We start from the raw sequence: 24126 nt of genomic DNA on the forward strand, positions 1-24126 counted from the left end.
GTGGGCATAAGAATGGGTGGTGCAGTGGGACAAGCGTGGGGACGGCAGGGTTGGATGGGTGCTTGTGGAAAGCAAGAGCGTTCAGAATGGTTACAGAAGGCTGAGGCACCTTTTAGTTTGCTATGGACTGCAGGTGCAAGGGAGGTTTCTGCTGGTCGTGACTACTATTGTAATCAGTATACAGGTGCAGCAAAACTTAAGTCACTGACATGTTGGGTTACTGGATTTATTCTTCACTATTGTGTTTTTGTAGATACTCCTATTAGTCGTGATTAAATGGTTTGAAATTTTGCAAATGTCAGAGTAGGTTTGTGATGGCCTTTGGAGACTAGGTCTCTACTGTGTATTAAGCAGGTGTATCTTTATATCCTGCTTTATCATTGGAATCCACACTTTTAGCTGGCATCAAGATCCCCAGGACAGGTCTCATGGAGGAGTCGGTCTACTTTGTCAAGTTTTGGATGGGTGGGTGCTTCTTATCCATAGTAATGATGAGTGATATCATGACCTCTCCCTTCTCAGCTGTTTGAACACTGACCTGCAGAGGCATTTGCTCCCAGCCAGTTCCCTCCCTTCTCTGGTGTGTGTCATTCCTATCCATCCTCGCAGTGCTCTCAGGTGGGTGATTGAGGATGATGCTACCATCCAAAATTAGCTTTTGAGGGACGTTCTTAATGGCACAGCACTGGAGATAAAGATTTCCAGGCACCTTTCTGCATGCCAATCATTTAGGTGAAATAGGGACAGGGCAGAGCGTTGTGTGCTGGTGAACAGAACATCCCTTTGTGATTCATTTCTCCAAGTTTTTGATTAAGAATTATGAATGATGCCCAAACCACGAGTTTCCTAGATCTCTTTCCACTGATTAGAAGATAGTCAGCTGCGGGCATGTCATGTACCTCCTGCAGCCTGACACACCCCTGGTGCTATGTGAGGAACGCTGTGGCAAACAAGTAGCAGTGGAAGGGTTAAAGCTTTTCACATGAAATCTCAAAAGTCCTGTTTTCAAACACATGACCTTAGGGTTTGCATGGTAATTTACTCAGCTCAAACCATTCCTACCAGTGATTCTAGAACGGCTGATGATACCTCATTAAGCAACCAGGGAATATACATTATTATTTGCTGGGGATGGTCAGGAGGGCAGCCAGGCTCCCAGGGCAGCAGGCCTGTGTCCTGCTCTCATGGCAAACATACACAGGGAGGCCCGAAGCTTGGCCCTATTGGACACATACTTCACTGTGAGTGGTTAAATCTCCAGCGAGGATCTCAGAAGCAGGAAGGGAGAACTGCAAGGAGCAAAGTCATAGCACCCAGGTGTGCAGATAACGTGGGTTCCTTGCTGCAGCCTCCAAGGAGCTCTGCATGGTTCCCTGCAAGAGCAAAGCGCTGCGGGGGGGCTTCTTGTCTCCTGCAGGATCGTGGGGGTTTTCCAACAAAGTCTACCCAGTCTGCTGGTCTGTTGCCTTGTGCCTCACTGATCTGGTAATCTCACGCTGTCTCGATGTGATGGCAAGTTTTTTTTTCACAAAGTTTATGTAAGTTTTCCTTTCCTATTTATCAGTTTCTGTCTGTATGTTTATTTAATGTCAGAAATTCCCAGTGTTACCTTACACCATTGAAAATCACACTGCATATTTGCATCAGCATGGGAATGGTTGCTGGCTTGCCTATTTTTAAGAACAGCACAAGTCAGAAAGGAAACAGTCTCATGTGAGAGCTGCCCTGGAAGCAAAGCCCCGCAGTGTGCAACCCCAGGATTACTGATTACTGATTACTACCCCCCCTCTCAGGAGACCTCTGAGCCCCTGTCCTGCTCTCCACCCTGTGATGAAATGTGCTGGGAGGGGCAGAAGCACACACCATGCATTCAGCTTCCCAGCTGCTGATGGTCAAACCTGCAGAAGTCCTGCCTCAAATCTGGCAGCCCGTAGGACATGCCCAGCTGGTATCCCTGCTTCTTCTTGCAGCTCTCCTGGTCCAAGACATTTCTGCACTCAGCAGGATTTGGTCAACATTGCAGCGCTCTGCCCTCATGGCAGATTTCATGGCCTCCATTCCTCACCCTCCGTCTCTGCTGTGAGGCTCCCTGCAGCTCCAGCTGCTGATCTTGCCTAAGAGCAGCAGCTCCTTGCTTCACTTTCTCCTACAAAGTGCATCCCATGAGTACATGAACGACAACTCACCACCACCTTCCCTTCAGGCACTGAAATAATTAAATGTTGTGATGAGAAGAGCTAAACGCAGTGAGAGAGCTACCCACAGTTCATGGGTGTGCACTTTGACAACCACTGCTTTTGAAGCTTATCTTCCAGTGGATGGACTGGTCCATCAGTATTCCTCAAAAATTCCATCTAAAGATAGCAGGAGTTCCCCTCATTTTTCTTCTTATCTGCTTTTTACAAACTAAATCTCCTGCCCCAGGTGTGACACACTTTCTCACTGATTCATATGCATATGGATATTCTACCTGATCTTTTATTCCTCCAAGTCCCTAGCTTTGGCAACGTCTTTCACTCCTCCTCTTTCTTTCCTGCTGCAAAATCTGCTTTCTGAACCTTTTAACCTTTCATGCAGGAGGAATATATATATGGCTGGATCTTTGGTTGGGCGTTTGGTTTTCAATGGATGTTGAGAGGGAGGAGAGAGGGACTGGCTCTTTGTGGATCTTATATTCCATAGTGATTGCAGTAGGTTAGGTCTACATTCCTCTGATGACTCTTTTCAGGATTTGTGTTCATTTTGCTCCTCTTCCTTATTCTTTTGTAGCTGACAGGCGGGAAGGAAGTGGTGTCTGTGGATGGATCCTGGTTTCCATATCTTTCCTTTTGGTGCTCATTTCCTTTCCGATTTCCATCTGGGCACGTATTAAGGTAAGCTAGTGGGATCTGGGGCACCCAAAGAATGCTCCAGTATTACTGTTGTTAGTTACTCTTTTCTATTTGTTAAAACATTCCCCATTCACTTTCTAGAAATAAGAAGGGCTTGAAGTCCAGATGTGGTCTGAGACCAAGAGATCCATATATTTCCAATGGTTTTCTCTATCAGCACAACCAACTCATTTGATTTCTTACCATATCAACTTCCGTAATCAGTTAAGCTTCCCTGTTGCTCTACAGCAACCCTGGGAGAATACATCTACAAACTTTTTTGAAGAACTCACACTTGACACTGCCAGCAACAGCGAATAACATAGACACTGATGGAAAAACAAGTAAGCCCCCGCACAGAGGGACTATACAACTTAAGCCTACAGTCCCTTCAAGACATGGGCATGATATGATTAATTTAAAGAAGTTTTTAGGGCTGAATTACTGGAGTGATTGCCCTTTGCACCAGACCATGGGTAGTCCTACTATCTGAAGTAGCTGGGTAGACTATCTGATGGTATAGTCTGCCTACAGCTCCTCTGCATGTAGCACTGATGTTGAAAGAGCTGTGGTCAGCCTCATTAAATCAGCAGTATTTCTTGCATATTTGATCTATTTTATGACTTACTCATGGGGCCAAGGTCTGAGTTTTTCCAGCAAAGGATGAGGTGAGAAAACATAAAGCGCTTGGTAACTTGCAGTTTTGTTGATCCCCGTATTTTTTTTCACATTTAATATGGATGTTATAGATTCAAAAAAAAACAACAAAAAACAAAAAACAACAAAAAAAACATGGCAGACAGCATGAATAGGATTAGTTGTAAAATTGTAACTTTAAAATGTTTTCCTAGGTTGTCAGAGAATATGAACGTGCTGTTGTATTTCGGCTGGGACGTATACTGTCTAAGAAAGCAAAGGGACCAGGTGAATACATGCGGTTTTACTCTATTAGGATGCACTGTAATCCCAAGGAGAATTGCAGAGGTCCATGAAATCCTTCTTCAAAGCAAACAAGGAATGAGGAGGTTCTCTGCTGCGGGTCCTTTGCCTGCAGACCTTTTGCTTTTCTGAATAGATGGTAATGTCATCCCCACGTCAAGGTCAAAGGGCTTCTGGTTGAAGGCCTTCTCGTTGAAGGCCTGTTGTGGCTTTGCTGTTCAGTAGACTGGATGACTAAAGGTTGAGCTTATGCTGCAGGCACTGGGAGGTTTAAATGCAGTCTCAGGTCAGAATTTTTGGGGTGACTGTGACGATTCTCCTTTTACTTCACTTCCAAAACTACATGTTCTTGCCAGCACATTAACTGCCTTCTGCTCTGTAACATTATAAACATCTCAGTGCAGGGGCTTTCCCAGACTTTTTATCTACTCAGAGTTTGTTACATTTGCCTGGGATCAGGTTGCAAATTCCAAATAAAGAAAGCCAGCAATTCCAGTAATTTGCATTGGTACAGCAGACACATCTGTGCAATAAAACTGGTCAAACTGGAAGTCAAAATAAGAGGAAAAAACTATTTTCAGATACTGTCTTCTGCCAGCAGAAGTCTAGGGCAGCCTTCTGCCCTCTTTCCTCTTTAATAATAGTTAGCCATAGGGAGGCACAGAGCTTCTCTGCATGGCTCTGGGCAGCCAAACATGGTGCAGAGGAGAAGTGTGTCAAGGCTCCTGCTCTTGTGATGGAAGAGTGGGGACTGCTTCACAGGACCATTCAGATCTGAGGAAAAAACTATTTTCAGATACTGTCTTCTGCCAGCAGAAGTCTAGGGCAGCCTTCTTCTCACTATTTTTGCACTTTGCTCTTCACTTTTGCTTTAATTTCTGGTGATTCTCACAAATACATTGCTCAGAGAAAAGTAGCAGTGCTCTAACAAATTCCATGCAATGTATAAAATCAATTCTGGCCCTTTCTACAAGAAGGAACAGGACATCAATCATTTATCACTGCAGATGAAATTCATGCAGATGATGAGATTTACTTACTATTGAAACAGTTGTTAAAAAGCTATGTAGAACATTTTAGCTAATTTAAACTGTTGGTGATGCAGGATGACTTCTTTGAATTCATTTCTTGGGGGGAAAAGCCGAAGAAACCAAAAGGAATTCTTAGTTTCCTTGAATTATCAGGGTCTGTTCTTCACTAAAGGAATGATTATGACTCCCCTCCCTTGTCAAGGTGTGCCTTATTGGGTCCTTCTCTAATTTTGTATGTTTCTCCAACACAGATTCTCACAAAAGATGCTGTTACTACTCAGGTGGATGGGGTGGTGTACTATAGGATCTACAGCGCAGTCAGTGCTGTTGCTAATGTCACCAATGTACATTCAGCCACCTTCCTCTTGGCACAGACAACCCTGAGAAATGTGCTGGGTACACAGACCTTGGCTCAGCTCTTGGCTGGTCGAGAAGAGATTGCTCACAGTATCCAGGTAGATCTTGGGTTCACTGGCAAGCATGGAAATTTGTTCTGGGGAGCAGCAAATAATCTCATTTATTTTCTTTAATGATAGAAAAATTTTCTATATGGTCCTTTCAGTTATACTTCTCATTGCTTGAAGTAAGAAAGAATTACTAGAAAGGTATTTCCCTAGATTCTTGTAGAAGAGTTATTTCCTATCAAATAGCAATGAAGATGCTGAAATTATCCAGTGAGCTGAATAAATCAGCATATGCAGTCTTTGCATAAAGTTGGCTGCAAGCAATAAGACAGAAGTCTGCTTTTTGTGGGAAACTCTACCTTGAGCAGACCCTCAATGGAGTTCTTGTACCTCCTATCATGATGGCCAAGAGTTCTCCAATGCAGACCCCAAGTGCTGCAGGACTCTGACGTATCATTTGCCAATAATGTGCTTGTACAGTAACAACATAATGCCATTCTTGAAGACTCTTAAATTATTAGTTTGTAAATGAGAAAAGAGCCTACCTAAAAAGAGGGTTGCTTAGGAGGGCAGGAGAGCTCCCCTGCAAAAGCCCTGCATAGGGAAATATTTCAGGTACCAACCAGCATCTCACCTTAGAGATTGGTGTTGATCAGCAAGAGTTTCATAAGGCTGGGGGTACCTGCCGTGCTCACATCAACATGGATGCCAGCACCTCAGTAGGGTTCCATCTTCCTGTAGTCTGCCTTTCCTTCTGTTGAGGTGGTAGGGTAAATCCCACAGAGTTCTTCCTGCTCCCCCTGTGCTCTTTTGTTGGGTATTGTGTATGTCTCCAAGGCCATCCATGATAGTGCCACGGAGCAATGGGGAATCAAAGTGGCTCGTGTGGAGATCAAAGATGTCAGGATTCCAGTGGCCATGCAGAGGGTGATGGCAGCCGAAGCAGAGGCTACACAAGAAGCAAGAGCTAAGGTGAGACCCATGGCTATGTCTACCCCTGATCTCCAATGTCCTGTATCTTTCTTCTGGGCATCCAAGTGCTTCTGTTGTTTCTTCATTGTAAAGGTGGATTTCTCCATTACTGGCAGTGTTGCAATGCCATTTCTATTTCTTTTACATCGCAGGTTGTGGCAGCAGAGGGAGAGATGAACGCTTCTAAAGCCCTCAAGCAGGCCTCCATGGTGCTGGCCGAGGCTCCAGCAGGTCTTCAGCTGCACTACCTGCAAACACTGACAACTTTGGCAGCAGTGAATAATTCCACTATTGTCTTCCCTCTCCCTATTAATTTGCTTTATGGTTTTGGACAGAAAAATAGAGGGGGATAGAGATTGATCTGCACTAGCTGCTTGGGCTGAAAGATTTAAAGGGTTTTTCCCAGGAAGCAAAGGGTTCCAGATTACCACAGTAGAAATAGTTTATTAACCACACAAAGCTCCCACAATGGAAGACTGCATTTGAGTACAGAAAGTTGTAAAATTCGGGCACTGAGCAGTTTTATCTTAGACTCATCTTGAGATGAAATGGAGGAAAATATGTAAAATGCATGTTAGACCTAGTAAGAAAATTTATTGATGCTTTCACTGCATACTGCACATGCTTGAGTGTAGCAATTATTTGGTGACTTGTCTGCTAAGCAAGAACCAGTGAGCTCCTGATGAGCTCACAAATCTATCCATCTCCATCCAGCAGAAGAGTGCTGGTACTTGTGCATAATTCAAGTCCTATGAGCAGAAAAAAAGATTTGTCCATAACCTCAGTATGCTTAGTATTGCTTCATAATTATCATCAACAAAATTACTGGATAATTGTTATGTCAGTGGAACAGCTTATTCTTTACCATAGAATCATAGAATGGCTTGAGTTGGAAGACCTCAAAGACCATCTAGTTCCAGCCCCCCTGCCATGCTCTGGGTTGCCAACCGCTAGATCAAGTACTAGATCAGGTTGCCCAGGGCCTCATCTAGCCCACCCTTGAACACCTCCAACCTTATATGAGTGAAAATTAGCAGTAGGTTCCTGATCTCATCTGGATTTTGCCATATCACTGATATTTCTATAAGCTCTTTAATAAAGGGACGAGAATATATGTTCATGTATTACAATCGTATTTCTTACATTTGAAAGCTGATGCAAACGTCTGCAAAACAAATTGTTCTATATTAAGTGTCTTTTTTTTCATCCACAAGAGGTTTCTTATCCTACCTTGCAGATGTCTTGAAGCGGTGGTGCAGGTTTTCACAGAAAGAGCCTCCTCCACTCTCCATCCATGCAATGTCTTGCAGCTGAGTGGGGGACACTCCTGCTACCTGAGTTCAGCCAGCATTAATGCTGAGTTTATGGCCTTCAAAAACAGCTGAGCTGTTCACGTGGCTGGTACACAACAGGCTGTCTGTATATGAATCTGAAGGCTCTTGTGGTGTAGATGCTCTGGTGGATGATGCTGCTGTGTAGCATCTTGAGTGCACAAGGCTCCTTGCTGCTCCTTCTATACAGTAGTGTTATTTAGCTCCAAATTCATGAGATCAGCATGGGCCTACTGATTATATTGTTGATACAGGCCCATCTTGTTTTGGCTGCAGTATAATGCAAGCAATCCAGGTGACAAATTTTTGTACTCAGTAACTACTGGCATGAAGACAGTGGTATGAGCATCTGCGGGTGGTGACCTGCTCAGCAAACGCAGCTTTTCATTGCACCTTCTCTCTGCTTCAGAGATGACTGCCAAACGGCATTTTGTTGGCAAATCAAAGGTGTAAAACCTACATTCACAAGTCATCCTTCTTAACATTTGCTGCAGATGCTCCTATTTTAAGAAAAGAGATGTTTTGAATTTGGGGGTTATTTTTCATTGTCAGCTTAGTTTGTCACTTGTAGAAGCCTTTGTAACTATAGCAGGAGAAACCTCCTGCATTGCCCTGACAAACGCTGCAACTCCACTACTGAGCTGTTTGCCTAGCTGCAGAAGCAGCAATGCTTTAGAGAAATGCAGCCATCAATTGCACCCTTTGCTTTAAAGTAGTGCAAATTAACTAAACTATGGAAAAGAAAAGCTTGAAAGATATGTGACAACAGAGTACAGTCGGAAAACAACTCTGTGCCCTCAGCAAGATACTGGCACTAACAGCACTAAGTAACAGACCCACTCTGGGGTCAGGTACATCCAGACCAGTTGTCCACCCCTGATGCTGAGCCAGTTCCAGTTTCAAAACTGTGGATGGGAATCCTAGTGTGAGTACAAGTGGGTTCATTTGTTTCCCCATATGAGGTCTCACAGAAACAATGTGCTGAAGCGTGAGTGCTAATATCTTTTATTTCAGCAGCAAGCTGTACTTGGTAAGCCCACGAATGCCCAGTCTTCTTTCTGACCCATGCAAATTTCTTGGTCTCCTTCATATCCATTGACAGAGACTGAGGGAATCAACCAGCTCTGCAAGCACAATATTATATTAAAAAAAAAAACCTTTTTCATTTGATCCCCTCCAGTATAATTACACCATTCAGTAATGGGTCAGGGAGACAGAAATTTCTGCTCCCTCTTCACCAGCATAGGGGACAGTAAACACAATAAGTAGACACAATAACTGCAGTTTTTACCATACCGCCCCCACATGTACATCTACAGGAAGATATCCCGTTCAGCAAGTACACCACTCAAAGAAAAACAGACAGCAATGGAAGCAGCTCTGCAGTGTCTCAGGTGCCTCTCTGATGTACAGGATTTGCAAGAAAAAATCAGGCAGGAGCGGAGTTGCAGTAACACAGGTAGGACGCGAGGAGCAAAGCAACCTTTCAGAAAAGGCAGAGGTTGTCAGACTTGTTCAGGAAGCCCTGCAGGTAAGCACAGGCTTGCCGGTTACGGGTGGTGCGGCACTCCCTGTCTTCTGGAATTTTCTCCACCCAGGCTTGCGAGTCAAGGAAGTACTGCATCCTGAATGCAAGAGGAGAAGTAAAGGAGGTGAGTGGTCAGTGCTGACAGAGAACAACAGGAAAGCACAAACCCTCTGAGGCTGCCTTCCTCCATCAAGGCATCTCCGAGATCAGGAGGAGCCACACTAGTCATAAAGCTTGTCTGAAACCTCGTTCCATCAGGAGGCTAACTGAGCTCTGATTAGAGTTTAGGAAGAATCACTGCCAAGCTGGGACAAATGTGGATATACTTGTGTTTTGAGAGACACCAGTAAGCTTGGGCTGAGCTTCTATTATATTTTTGTGGAATAGCACCAAAAAAATGGTCTTTAACAGTCTCTCTAAGTTTAGCACTCACACCGGTGTCAGTAGAAATGGTGTGGGGTCGTTTTAAGGTTCTAGGAAGTGGCGCTTACAGTTTCACTGAGATAGTCTCCATCCTGGAAGCTTTCAAAGGCGCTACCTTTCTCCAGTTCTGTCCTGGGGAATTAAATATTTAAGATGCCTTCCTCACTGAATACTTATTAAGGACAGACTAAATTCCTCCTCAAATAAATTCTCCCTTTTTTCATTCAAGTATGACAATGAGAAGTGAGAATAACGAGCAATTTGCATGCATGGTGTAACTGAAACTTTGAGGGCTGCTCTTCGATATAGTCCCACCCATTTCTTTTGCAAATGCATAAATTGTGTAAGATATCTGCAGTATAAGGAATGATGTAGCATTTTGCATTATCCCTTCCAGCTGTGAGTTTTTAATCCAGTGGAAGAAGGGCCAGATTTTGATTCTTAGAAATGTGGTAACCAGGCTGTACAGAGATAGATTTGAGTGGCTCAGCTATTTCCAACAGCTGCCCTTTTGAATGTGGACTGATACTCTACATTTTAGTTAAGCCAGCAGAGTCAGTCCTATAGAAATATGGCCCTCCCTTTGCTTTCTGGAAGCATTCCAGCAGTTTGAGTATCAGTTGGATTCACGATCCATGATAGCAGCCCCTATGGCTCAGAAACTATTGCACTTACTTGTTGTTGCAATCAACGGTTTGCCCATCTTTCCCCATGAGAAGGTACTGTTTGCCAATTGCCATGCTTAGCGTGCAACTAGAGCGCTTTAGGAACTGTCGATGGTCTCCTACTTGGACGGTTTCATCAGCAGCTGTGGTATGAGAAAAACCCATAAACTTTCCCGATAAAGAGCAAAACATTGGTCTATGGGATGCAAACCTTTACAATCATTTATAACACTGCTAAGTCAAGATAACATTTCATTTGGGAGTAAATGCTGTGGTAGGACATATATCCCTTAACATTTTTTGGCTAAATGTAAGTCATTGTTTCCTATTCTGTTGGTCTTAGCCTCCTTAATAGTTGTGGAAGGAGCTTCTTTTGCTCTAGAGATCTTTCAGGTTTTATGGGGTTTCTTTCAATCTTAGAGACTGAAAGAAAAAGAAAACGTATTATGTTATATTTCAGATCATTCAGAATCACGGTGATCTTAAAAACTGGCAAACTAAATTCAAATGTATTGAGGCTCAGCAGTGCAGCAGGCAGTATCAAAAACTCCTTAGTGTGCTTGACTTGAATTTCACTGATTTACCCACTGTTCCATTGCTTCTGAAGTTGCTTTGTAGGAAATGTGTTTTGTGATCTCCACATCAAAGTAACTTAGAAGACTGTGCTCTAAATTCTGGCTCAGAAGCTTATTCATTTAAAAGCTGCACTGTCCATTACTGAAATTACACAAGATCTGGAAAGATGCTTATTTAGCAAGTTAACACAGGATATGAGTATACTGAGTTTTTTGGCTAGAACACCAGTTTACAGAGTCCATTTGGGAAAAAAAAATGCAGATTACATCAGTATGTTATTTTCTTACATTCTTTCTAACTATAATGTAAACTGTCATGCACAACTGGGGTGACCAAATCAACATCAAAACAGATTAGATTGCAGGAAAGACACCACAGACTTCCTAACAGCTAACAGAAACTTGTGCAGCCTCTGCTGTCTGAAGTATTGTATTACAATTATGAAAAGTTTAATATTCAAAATAAAAACCTGATTTAGAATATTTTAACACTAATAAGATTTCAGAGAAGCTGACACAGAGTGCTAACTGTGAAACCTAGCACTAAGAACCATATCAATTTCCTAGTTAAAGCTTGAATTAATTTTACGTATGGTAGATATAGACCAGATAAAAGTTGGTCTTCAGTTCTGCATACAGTTTCTCATTTGCACATTTCCAAAGAAGCATGCAACACTGTAGATTTTCTCATATAATCCAAGTTCAGTTTCAGTTGCTCCTGTGCTACATAGTATACCGAATCTTCACTTTGTTCTAAGAATGTAAAGGAGTGCTAAGATGAATCAGAATTATTTGAGAAAATTACAAGGTTTTGCCTCAGGTTCATTGTGTTTAAAGTGCCATGGTGCTTCTCACTTCGAATGCTTCACAAATGTCTGGAAGATTTCATACTCTAGGAATCACAGGCATTTGAGCTATTAATGTAACAGTTGTAATATAATTTTGGAATTTTCAGTCTCCAAGTAAATATAGAGAGAGATTTATATATGCATAAATGATGATATATATGATTTTTATACATATAAATCTCTCTATATATGTAGAGAGAGATAATTTGGATGTTACTGCACCTTGCTTTTTCTTCATCATCATGGCTTAATTCCTTTTTCCAGCCTTTACCAACCCCACTGAAACAATCTCATGCTCAGAAGCTGCTTCATACAGTACAAACAAAGGAGTATTTTAAAGAAGGAGGTGGGAATGAGAGAAGTCACTTCTGCTCAACTTTAGATTCAAAGGATATCTATCTCTTTCAAGTACCAAGAAGCAGAATCTTTCCAGGGCTTGCCCATGAGTTGCAAAAACAAATGCAGCAAGGCCCATAGCTCTAAGTTCTTCAGATCCTGTAGGTTTTCTGGAGGCATTAAAAAAACTTTCCATCATGATACTGTAATCGTCCAGAGGCAGTGTTTTGGTCATGAAGTGTATTATGATTTCCCTGCATATGGAAAGTCCTGAGTATCACTGGCATGTCTCTGGATGCATGGAGTAGGGACTCAATCTGACTAACTGCATGTTTGGCACAGATCTCAGGTTGTGTGCCCTAAAGTACTGGCAGACATCACTTGCCCTATAGGCAAAGAGTAAGAGAATGTGACACTTATTCTGCTTAAGGAAGAGAAGTTTTGAAACCTTTACAGTTTTTCTTTAAAGGCAATCTCTGGCTGCCAAACTCAAGACTGGAAACCACATGATAGCTTGGTGGCTGAAGTCTGAGATGTCATCTGACAGCGTTTTCAGAAATTACTTTGAAAAATGTCAGTGTTCATTGATGCTGCTGATAAAGTAACATTCATGTGGGCACAGCTGGAATGGCAGGCCTGCAAAAGGACACTGTCTGAGAGCTGTGCAAATCTTTGCATTGCAACAAAAGAAATAAAAAGGCTTCTTGTTATCATAATTATTAAAACGAAATTTTGGAAGCTTTCCTGTGTTCACTGATTTCAAGTCATTCAAAACTGATAAGTCATTGTAGACAACTCTCAGACTGAACTGCAAGGGTTAGTGAGCAACTGAGTAACAAATTGGTTTGAATTTTTATCAAGTATCAAAACAGAAGGTAGTGGACATGCCTACAGTAGAATAAGTGTGGATCTGTAACAGCAGACTGCAGTATGAAATAGTTTATACAGAGGACCTAATATATACACCGTATGCGATTTGGAGGGTTTGCTTTAGACTAGCCCCAGTTTGGAGCCATGGACTAAACACAGCTCTAATTTGTCTTCGTGATTAGTTTTATCTGAAAGGATTGGAGGTATGTGCTCTGGGATTGCTACGTAATGTGAACCAAAGCAACCTACACCTGAGCTGAACCTAAGAGTGATGTAGCTGCTCCAAGTCAATAAATCAGTATTCTTTCGGGCCTAACATATCTGACTGTACTTCTGACAGCAAGACAAAGTACCTGAACGGCTCATGCTGGCTAGTGTTTAATCAAAAATTTTTCCTTCGGGTGAACAAAAGGAGCTAAACATTTTGATACTTACTGAATTTAAGGATTCTCCGGATTTTGACCTCATAGTAATCAAAAACATTCTTCTGTGTACTGTTGAGGAGCTCCACTTCATAGACTACAACAGACAACAGTTGTGTGAGGCTAGATGGAAACAAGAAGTTACATCCAGAAACTGAAAAATAGCTATGCTTTCACCATCAGTCAGTGCAGAGGCCAGTATGCTATCTTTTCACAAATCACAGGAATATAAAAGACAACAGGACAGTTATCCTGTGTATCTAATATATTTTTTAGAAAGTCCAGTACTAATCAGTATCCTCTAAATTTGTATTTTCTTTGGCTTTATACCTTTTAGAATAAGCTACTATATGATTAAGTTCTTGCTTTTTCTTCCTGTGCTTTTGTTCATGTCTAATTCACCAAAGCTGCTAAATCAGTTTTACTTCAGTAGATCTTTCGATTTTCCATCCACAGAAGAGACCAGACAGGCAAATTAACCAAAGAGAAACTATTCTCCTATCTCTGCAGAAGGGAATTGCTAAGCTTTGGCATGCCATCTGTGCAAACTGCACTTTATCTCATAAATCCTCTAAAATTATGGATCATGGGGTCAGTGGTACTCACACCACTGGTCTTTTCTAAACCCTGCAATATAGTGTTATACATTCTTCCTTCTTTAACATCTGATTACAGCTTCTGCAGCTTTCAGAAGTCTTTATTTTTCCCCTTCAACCTCAGATGACTGCTTCAGCATTTCATCTCCTCAGCCTCCTGGCCAGATAAAGGAACTCTTCAGGAGAGGTCTAGGCATATAAGACTCCAAATTTATCCTTATTTTTTGAAAATAACTGCTTTTGAAATACATTGACAATTGTCTTTCATGCCTTACCATAATCTGCAATAGGCTCATAGCACACAAAATTAAAGCGTGAGTTTTCGTTCAGGTTTTTACTGAAAGTTGATTTTTGTCTTGGGCAAGGACCTAGAATGAAGGAAAGAAGTGATGCATCTGTCTCTGTAGTTATGGATACTTAGATAGATACGGTATAAAATTACTTATCCACTCAACATTATAACAGAAAACAAAACAGAAGAACAATTTCATTAGAAGTGTGGTGAATTTTTTTTACATACATATGTATATATTTATATATATCACATGCAACTATCAAAATAATCCTGGATATCTTCAAAACAAAAGTTTTTAGTAATATATGAGTGGATATTTTGTGTTCTATCTTATGCGCTAGGCTAAATGCGTAAAATAAATGCACAGGTCTTTTCTGGGTATAAGAATTCTCCCATGAATGGTTCTTTGCAGCTGGTATATTTAGATGTTCCTTACCTTCTGCACACTGGCAAACTTCAGCGTGGCACACCTTGGCAAGCATGGCGCTGTGCTGGGGAGCACTGTAGAAGACACTGCACTTTCTGTCTGTGGAAATGAAGCAAAATGACCTGGCTTACAGCGCTCAGATGGAAGAGCCTATATGCCTGAGCTACACTTGTTGCCTTGTTTTTCTTGGTCCAGAGAAATCAGCATATGAAGGGATGAGATAGACCTTGGAAATCCACGAAGACCTGTAGCCTAAGCACCCACATGCAGCGCAGGTACTTGACTTTCAGCTGGACTACAACCTAGGCTGTTGCTTCTGTGGTTTTGCTTTTTTTTTTGTTGCCGTGGCTGCTATTTTATTTTTAAGTTGTATTCTTCCCCCCCCCCCCCCCCTTTTTTTTTTGTTCTGTCTGAAACACATCCATCCTAATTTTATTTTTTAGCAATAGGGCAACAGTTAGCACTACCTGTTTCAGAGGAAGGAGACAAGATCACCAGTGGTTAATGTAACCTTAGACAACAAAAAGAAAGGTCAGTATGGATGAAGCTGTAGGTATTGTAAACCGTCAGGAATTCCTCAGCTTCAAGCAAAGTAGAGGTCTGACCTAATTTTCTAGTCCTGTTATCATAATTCTATCAAATGGGCATCTTAAACTGGGATACTAATACAAATAATTGCAGACAGGTTACTTTAATACTCAACAAATTTATGTGGTTTCAAACACTAGAGTAAAAACACCTTCTAATAATCTAGATTTTGCTGTTAAAGGTCTCTCTTTCTGATCAGTTAAATAGCATTTTTATATACCCTTACCTGGGCTGTAAAAATCATACAAGATGGCATTTGCTGGCTGAACCAAGCCCATTGGATTAATTTGCTTTGCCCCAAATATTATACAGTCTGGCTCTGGTCCACTTGTGAGCTGGACAAGAAAGGAACAACAGTTGTGATGTGTAAGCTAACTCTCCCCAATTAATCCCTTATACATTTGTGCCTGTACCCGCCTGGCTAGGGTGCTTCTGCTGGCACAGATGAGTTAATTCTGATAGTTCTATCTTCAGTTAGAAGCAGCCATTTTCTTTTACGTTTTAATTGAGAAATCTTGTGAATCATAGAATCATAGAATATCCCGTGTTGGAAGGGACCCACAAGGATCAGTGAGTCCAACTGCTGGACCAAGTCCCCCCCACCCCTCCCCTGGCACAGCTCCATGCCGTTCCCTCGGGCCCTGTCGCTGTCCGAGAGAGCAGAGCTCAGCGCTGCCCCTCCGCTCCCTATGAGGAACTGCAGCCGCCATGAGGCCTCCCCTCAGCTCCTCTGCCCTGCGCTGAGCAAACCAGAGCCCTCAGCTGCTCCTCATACCTCTTGACCTCCAGACCATTCCCCTTCCTCATAGTCCTGCACTGGACACACTCTAGCAGCTTTATATCCTTCATCTGCTGTAGTGCCCAACACAGAAACTGTAGGGTTTGATGATTACACCTGTTTATTACTGTATTGATCTTGATCTAGAAATATTGAACTTCACATGCTGAGTGAAGCATGGACTACATCTTCTACAACACAGAAGAGCTGAGGATGAACATGCACGTCTCCCACCATTCCATCCCTTGCCCGCTTTGAACTGAACTTTCAATAATAATAAATGACAAAAATCACAGGAAGTTAATGGAGTGTGAAAAACAATAATAGATTTAAAAGGAAGACTGTGTATAGTAACTGAAACAGTAGATCATAAAATCACTGGGCTTGCTTACCTCACCAAAGTAGAGCAGAACCTTTCCTTCCTTGTACTCAAAGTGCTGAATATATTGATCTGAAGACATTACCAACTACAGGAAGACAACAACAACAAAATCAAAACAAAAATGTAGAACAGTAATGCCACTGCTATCATCCTCTCTATTCTAGTTTGCTTTGTTCAGACATTTGTTTTATTCTGCTTTCTTTCTTCCTCCCTAAAGGAAACAGTGCCTGGGAGCACAAACCTGGGCAAATCTCCACTAGACCAGCAGGCTCCAGAACAAAAATTCTGTAGCTGCCTTCACAGAGTGCTGTGCTCCATGTTCCTGTCCCTGTGCCCTGTGGGCAACACCCACAGATGTTTTTGCCTTCTCCTGTGTTATCAAAGGACATAACTTTCTGCTTTGTTACAAGACGGCAATGCCGGCAGGGACACCAATATGTGTAAAGACAGGAGAATGTTTAAGTGCTCTAAAAAGCCTAGCGCTTATTTCTACTACAAGGAATTAAAGGCTGTACTCAGTTCACCAGCAGCTTTTCACTTCTTGCATGTATTCAATGAATATTTTTTTCAAAGCAAGAAAATGAAAATATGCCTATCCAAAACTTGTTTTACTTTCATTATTCTATATATCAAGAAAGATTTACAAAGATCAAATTTGCGTAGAAAAGGTTACCAAAGAATGCACATAAAAAAGTGTGTTTCTTACCTGTTCAAGATCATTTGTGTCAGGCTCCAAGCCACTCAGCAGAGAGAGATCGACCAGGGACATCTTTGGTGGGTTGGAACCCGTGGACCTTTACAAGAGAGTCTATCAGCAGTGAACACCTGCACTGAACTTTGTTCAGCTTGTTTTTCAAGCTTTGTTTGGAGGGGTTAGCTCTGCTGTCTCAAAAAACCCCCCACCATTCTGCTCTATCTAGCTTTCTTACGTGGATTTTAATTTGCCAGTTAGCTGCCTACCACATTAAATATCATGAAGTAAAATTAATTACATAAACTAGTCAAATGGTCATCCAAAACACAGGTGCCTCATCTTACCTTGTCATCTAGGCTCTCAATATAGCTGATTGGCAGAAAGGAAATTGTTCTTTCTACCATAAAATCATAGCTAAAGATAGGAAAGATAGGGAAGGTGAGAAGCACTTGTAAAGTTTCCTTTATTATCTACGAGGAGCAGCTAAGAAACTAGCTTGTCCAAAGTCTTCATCAGCTAAGTAAAATTTATATCACCTTTACTTTTCAATGTCAACATTCTTATTTCCCTAACTGCTTGCTAGGCATATATATATATTGAGCTTCTAGTCTTTTTACACCTTCTCAAAAATCAGGTAGTTGTGTGATTGCTGAACTAGGTTGTTCTCCACTGACATGGGATGCTTTGTTGAAGATACTCTACATACACTCCAGAAACTTTTACTTAGGCACCTTCCATTACCATGTAGCACAGTCCAGAAAGACTCTATAGTGATGCAAAAGGTGCCTTCACTTTTTGTTCTGTGTCTTACCTAAAATAAATGAAACCACATTTTCTTTAAAGCCTAACCCTAACATTCAGCAACATCCTGCTGAACAGTGGATCTGATAGTTGATAGATGTCTCATAGCAATTAATGAGGAAAGCAATGCTTCAGCCAGCTGACAATTAACTGAATTTATGGTTAACTAGGGAGAGAAAAACTGGGGAATTAGTGTAACTCCAGTCCTCCCCTGTCTGGGAAGGAGGATAAAAAGCACTGCTTCCGAGGCTCTGCCAAAAGTCAGTGGAAAAGCTAAATACAACTGGGAAGCAATAACTGCTTCTGTCACTCGCTTGTCTCTAGAAGGGGCACTCAGGACACCTACCATTTCATGCTTCTGCAATATTTGCCAAACTGTGAGAGGGAGCAAAAGCACCATTACTCTGAATTAGGGGATTTCTTTCTCCTTTGTTTACTTCTGGATGATGGCCACATTAGGATATCATTTCTGCCTCCTTTCCTCCCCTACATAGTAGAAGACCTATTTTCTTTTCCATGAGGCTAGAGTTGCATCCATGAAGAAAGTGATAACATCTCTCCAAAAAGCAGTGAAACACTGTAAATGTGTTATTGTATTTACTTTATTAATCACAGAATCACAGAATGGTTAATGTCGGAAGAGGTCACCTAGTCCAACCTCCTTGCTCAAGCGGAGACGCCTAGAGCAGGTTGCCCGGGACCGTAACAATATGACTTAGGAAGATCTCCAAGAAAGGAGACTACAGAACATCTCTGGGAAACCTATTCCAGTGCTACATCACTCACCAAGTAAATAAGCGCTTCCTGATGTTTAGATCTTGTGCTCCCACTGCCTCTTTTCCTGTTCCTGGACACCACTGAAAAAAGCCTGGCTCATACATAAAAGAATTATTTCAAATGATTCGACAGCCAGGATACTCTAAATATCCCCAGAGATCCAAACATCGCCAGTGAGTTTGTTGGGGCAGATCCTGCAGTGGCTGTTTGAAGTCTGTGGAAACCATCTAAATGTACATTGTCTGGGAACTGACTTTCCTGCTGTGAAAATAAGGATGCAGATTCTCTCCATTTATGCGTAACTATAGAAGGTTACCAGCTTGGATGCTGAGTTCATGGATATGAAAAAGGTGACCAAGAAGAATTGCAAACAAAAATGAAAGTCCTAATGAGGGGCTGATCTCCAGACCTACCTGACACAGATTTTGTACTGCAGAGATTCTGTTTTACTGGGCGAGATCACATCCCTTTTCCTTCTGCTGCGGATATCAAACCAGTCCATTCTAGACAGGGTTTCAGAATCACTGGAGACTGAAGTAGGATAATCTTCATAATCATAGTGTTCCTCAGAGTATACAGTTTCTGGAGGTGATAGACACAATCAGCCATGCAGAAATTTGACTGAAGTTCTTGTAATTTAATTTAATTAATAATTTTTAATAATGATAGATAAAATGGACAGTTGTGCTATCTCTGTGGGATTTTATTAAAGTTACTGTTACACCATCTCAGAGTTTCTAATCAATTCAGAGTTAAAATTTGAGCAATAATTTTAGTAAGAACCAGCAGATCTAGCTAAGAGTGGGATTTGTGCCATCCATTAACATATAAAATACAATCCTTGCCTCAAAAAGTTACCTATTCAAACAGAAAAAAAATGCAGACAAATGCAGACGTAGGCAGAGAATCCATGCTTCAGAGAAATGAAAACATAGTCTTGGCCATATGAAAATACCTAAAAGCAGATCTGTTCCAAAGAGTACTCTAAGGACACCTGATAGGTCCCTTATTGGCAGAAGAACTGAGCTCCCTGCATGGCAGCCAAGAACACAATGACAGTTTATCTCGCTCTCCTCCAGGTAACATAGAAGAGTTAATAATGGTAGCAATGTACCTGTTAAGTACTCTCTGCACCCACAGTCACTGCAAGAGTTATTAGACTATTTAAAATATTAATAAACTGAATGCAACAATAGCTACGCAGGTTTCAGAGAACTCTCTCTTTCCTTGTCTCATTCATTTAATCCTACTCTCCTAGGCTGGAAAGTCATTGAATAATTATTATCCAAACATGTCACCTTTGAGTTTCAACCACTTCTCCTTTTCACTTACCAGAATACTTAATCTTCCCTTGCACTTCCACTGTCAAAATCAGGTCATTACATGGATTGTTTTTCAGCTCAGGTGACCAGTACATTTTTAATATCTAAGACAAAAGCACAGATATCAAACTCATAAAAATATCATTTAAGTGGCATGTGATTTGCTCTTCCAGGACTTTAGCTTATGTTGATGAGACTTGGAGTGTGGAGGGAAACACAAGTCTCTCAGATTGGCACTGATTGGTCATAGGGAACTGCCATGAGTGAAGCAGGACAGGTATGTATGCAAACCTCAAACTGCCTGAGACCTTTAACACAATTCTCCATCCCCATCACAAAAGGGTCTTTCAAACTCCCGACATCTCTATCTGCAGGTTTTTCTAATTAACACTTCATGGATTTCATGATATTAAAAATCGGCAACATTGCCTATCAGGCAGTTTGTAGGCCATGAATTTGAAAAACTTGGTGGTAGTAACCAAAAGGATGAGGCCACGGGAAGTAGTTTTTCCCTTGGTGTTCAAAAAGGGAATGAAAGAAGTCCATCTGGAATCTAGATTTCCAATTTGTGGCTTACACTCATTGTCCCATTTCCTTTGCCTTGTACAGACACTTCAAGTTTTCTCCCAGGATCGAACTGCAAGCAAAAGCAAAATAGTAAAGATTTAGTGTGTGGTCAGCATTTGATCCATTGCTTTCCTTTGATCAAAACAGTCTTTGTCTTTCCCCTCAGAAGATATGGGAAATCTATAGTTATGAAAAGGGTTATGAGACCCCACATCTGATGGGATTTTCAGCATGCTGGGCTGGAGCATCTTATTCTGCCATTCTGAGGCCCAGGAGACAAATTTTTCCTGACTTCATTATCCCCTCTATAGCCAGGGTTTGACATTTCTTCAAGTCCCAACACAATGACTATCAGAATATTCCCCTTCTTCCTTCTTCCTCACTCCTTAGCAAGACTTTGAATGTTTTCCTGGCCTCTCTCCACTGATGGAGGATATTCACATCACCAACATTCTTGAAGGGGGTGGAAGGACCTATAAGCGTTGCTGCTATGCAGATGTTGATTTATTTTTATCTTTAAAAAGATTGTTTTGTTATTGTTTTACAGATTAAATCATTGAAAAATAAATGATGATTGCTTAACATGAGAGAAGCTACACCAAGCAGTCCAATGCTTTTCCTGTTAGAGCAAAAAAATGTTGGAACAAAGAATAATTGTGTACCTCTAGCATCTTCTGAATCCCTTCATTAGTATCGGTCAAAATGATAGTGTAGTCTTCTCGCCTTCCAGGTGCTCCTATTCTTACAGTCAAGTTGGTGGGAACAGTATTCAGTGTCTTTATGCTGTATGCTGACATTGCTTCCAGGGCCACAACTGTGTCCTACTTGAGACAAAAATGAAAAAAAAACAACAAAACAGCAACAACAAACAACCCCCCCCTCCCGATAAATTATAACTGATTATTTCAACAGTACATATGGTTGATCAGTTATCTAAAGCCATTCTTCAGTTCTAGCTATTATGCTGGTTTGAAGTTCTTCTGTATCTGTTCCCACCTGCATGCACTGTTCATTTTATTTCCCAGCTTCTTCTTTTGTCATTAAAATCCCCAAAACACTGCAGGCCTGACCTCTGACTATCATAAATCTTCATAAAGGCTCCTAAGGTTATTGGGGGACAGATTTTTTGGTGCTTCATAAACTGAAGAGATTTGAGATGAATTGTTATGATGGTTTCACATTTGAATGATAATGCCCTTATGGAACTACCATTTTCTTCCTACCCCTTGAAATGCCATGCAGGTTGATGGTTGGGTACCTGTGTAGAGCAGAATCCTCCACCGTAATTCTTTCTTTCTGTTAGCCACGTAACAATAGGTACTGCATACTCCATATCTTCCAAGAGCAATGTTTGAAGCAAAGCATAGGCAGTGGTTTCCACTGAGACTGCATTGTTGCCATTTCCCCAGTAGCGCTGCTGCTTTACTGCAAGAATAACTCAGTCTTGAATGCCATTGGTAAAGATATTTGCCAAAAATGGCTGCTGTTTTACACACTAGATATTGCATGTCATAACACTGAGGAACCACAAAACACAAGTGCTGTCATGAGAGCAACAAATCAATGGGGAAGTAGATGATGGGAAAGGAAAAACGTGCCATTTTTAGTTTTGAGTTATGCAGTCATCACAGTCTTATGATCCTGTTGTACAGTGATGTCCATGTGATGGAATGGTAGCATTGTGTATGGTGGTACCCCAGAGTAATAGTATTAATTATTCCTATATGTCCCTACACTTAAACTACAGCAATTAAACCATGATTTATTTGTCAAATTATGAGAAACTTTATAGATGGACATTTCCATACACCAACTCAGCACTGATCCCTGCCATGCTCCAAAAGGGAGAAGGTAGTGTCCATGTGGAGCTGGAACGAAGTATTGGTGAGAAGCTCTGAAGCTGGGCAGACTGGGAAAGACATCTTCCCTTTTACTCACAAATCCATTCTGTACTGCTCCTATATGGAGCTGCTTGTTCTCACTATGCATTAAGAATTACTTCTTTTTCAACCACTTGGACTTTTTTTTCTTTTTGACACAGTTTAGGGATGTGGAAACTTTGGAAGCAGCAAGGGAAGAAGAAAATGTACGTTCCTATATCCCATGGTTTTGTTCCATCTCCAGTAACAGGATCACAATGCAAAATTTTCAGTGCTAAATTGTTAATTTATATTGGCACCAATTACACAAATTACATATAATTTTATCATTTATATATAATTACATAATTTAAATAAATTAAGTGTATTGCACATATACATTCACACTTTATAAAAATTAAATGCCCTTCATTTATTTGAATTTGCTTTATTAGCATATCAGAGTGCTCAAAGCACTTTAATTACAAGCTGAATTTTTAAGAATAGTTACTAGTACCTGTATCTAAAACAGAACAGCTCCTTAATTTTTCTTTTGCACTCTGGGACTGAGAACTGTCAGGCTGAACAAGCGTCAGAGCATAAGCAGCAACAGCTGTAGAATAGCAGTCAGAATTTCCAGGAAGTTCATTATTCATGTAAACCACTGATTTTCTAACAGCTTGTACCTGTGAAAACAAAATGGATTCACCTGAAAATATCATCCACACCTACTGCTACTGCTTGTGTGAGCACTCAGAAATTAGAATATTCCAGTGTCGTTATTTTTTACGCGTTTTTAATAACTGTTGTTTTGTGATTAAAGCCATCAGTGATGGATTGTGTAGTTCAAAACACTTTGCTGTGCATTAGCTCAATGCATCTTTTCCTATCCATCACAGATTTGGTAAATAGAGTATTACCTCCCCATCCATAGTACTTTAAGACAGTGGGGTGAACGTGCCATTGTGCAATTGCCTTCAAGCATAAAGATAAAAAGTCAAGCATCCTACCACATCAGGTGATTCTTTGTAAACCTGTAGAGTCTGTTGCAGTGCTATAGTTACAAAGGCTGTCAATGCCAAGTCTTCTCCTGCTGACCCAATGCCGCCCTGGAAGATGAAACATGAAAATGTAAAACCACATGTACTTGCTTATGATTAAACTTAGAAAATAACTTTCCATGAAGACAAGGACCCTCTTGCCAAATCATTAAACAACAAAACATATCATTTCACCCTTTAACTTTGTTCAGTAACTCTTGTCCACCTAAAGCATATCTTCTTCCGTGGCAACTTTAATTAGGCAACTTTAAGAGATGGGAACCCCACATTTTGTATCCGGTCAAAAATATTTAATTAATGCACTGTTTAAAAAATTCCAGTTTTTGATTGGAACAGTCCTGGCTTCAGTTCCCTAAAACTGTTTTGCTTTCTTGTCTACTCCTTACAGACTCGAGTCCTTTCAAACCCTGAGCTTTTTGCTTATAAAGGATGTATACACCATTACAGGTCATTTATCATTTTACTTCTTGATAAGCTAAACACAGTGAACACAGTGCCTTCTCTAGCTTTCTTGCTCCCTGAAGATGTGCATGTTCATTCCTGTTCTTCTTTCTCATTCTTTTGCTCATGCTCTTCTTTGACAATTGCATCATTGTGATCCCTATCTTTCACTCGGCCTCAAATGTTTAGAGAAGTAGAGATTGTTTCCTTAGAGAGATTGTAAGTCTCTGCACAGTTGCAAGCAGTTTCTGAAGTAAATGTCAAATAGAAGATAACTATCTCAGCATAAACACAGGTTAAAAGCTCTTTGGCCAATTTCTCAGC

General features: G+C 41.0%; 2 protein-coding genes across 2 annotated transcripts in view; one reads left to right on the forward strand and one right to left on the reverse strand.

Moving 5' to 3' along the window:
• Positions 593–7739, forward strand: STOML3 (stomatin like 3). Its single transcript, XM_021377284.1, has 6 exons — positions 593–618; positions 2770–2873; positions 3722–3794; positions 5092–5295; positions 6082–6216; positions 6369–7739. Exons 3-6 carry the CDS (start codon positions 3735–3737, stop codon positions 6567–6569), a joined length of 600 nt encoding a protein of 199 aa, XP_021232959.1. The 5' UTR covers positions 593–618; positions 2770–2873; positions 3722–3734; the 3' UTR covers positions 6570–7739.
• Positions 8269–24126, reverse strand: part of LOC110388225 (complement C4-like) — a 53724-nt gene continuing 37866 nt past the window's right edge. The window contains exons 28-42 of the mRNA XM_021377297.1: positions 23311–23409; positions 22818–22986; positions 21700–21866; positions 21104–21262; positions 20452–20511; positions 19885–19978; positions 18966–19134; positions 16987–17074; positions 16291–16365; positions 15347–15455; positions 14542–14631; positions 14086–14178; positions 13228–13311; positions 10174–10306; positions 8269–9172 (exon numbers count right to left, since the gene is read on the reverse strand). Coding sequence (XP_021232972.1) covers positions 9034–9172; positions 10174–10306; positions 13228–13311; positions 14086–14178; positions 14542–14631; positions 15347–15455; positions 16291–16365; positions 16987–17074; positions 18966–19134; positions 19885–19978; positions 20452–20511; positions 21104–21262; positions 21700–21866; positions 22818–22986; positions 23311–23409 — 1728 coding nt within the window. The 3' untranslated portion in view covers positions 8269–9033. The remainder of the gene's footprint in view (positions 9173–10173; positions 10307–13227; positions 13312–14085; positions 14179–14541; positions 14632–15346; positions 15456–16290; positions 16366–16986; positions 17075–18965; positions 19135–19884; positions 19979–20451; positions 20512–21103; positions 21263–21699; positions 21867–22817; positions 22987–23310; positions 23410–24126) is intronic.

The sequence above is a fragment of the Numida meleagris genome, chromosome 1, assembly GCF_002078875.1.
Source record: "Numida meleagris isolate 19003 breed g44 Domestic line chromosome 1, NumMel1.0, whole genome shotgun sequence".
NCBI lineage: Eukaryota > Metazoa > Chordata > Aves > Galliformes > Numididae > Numida > Numida meleagris.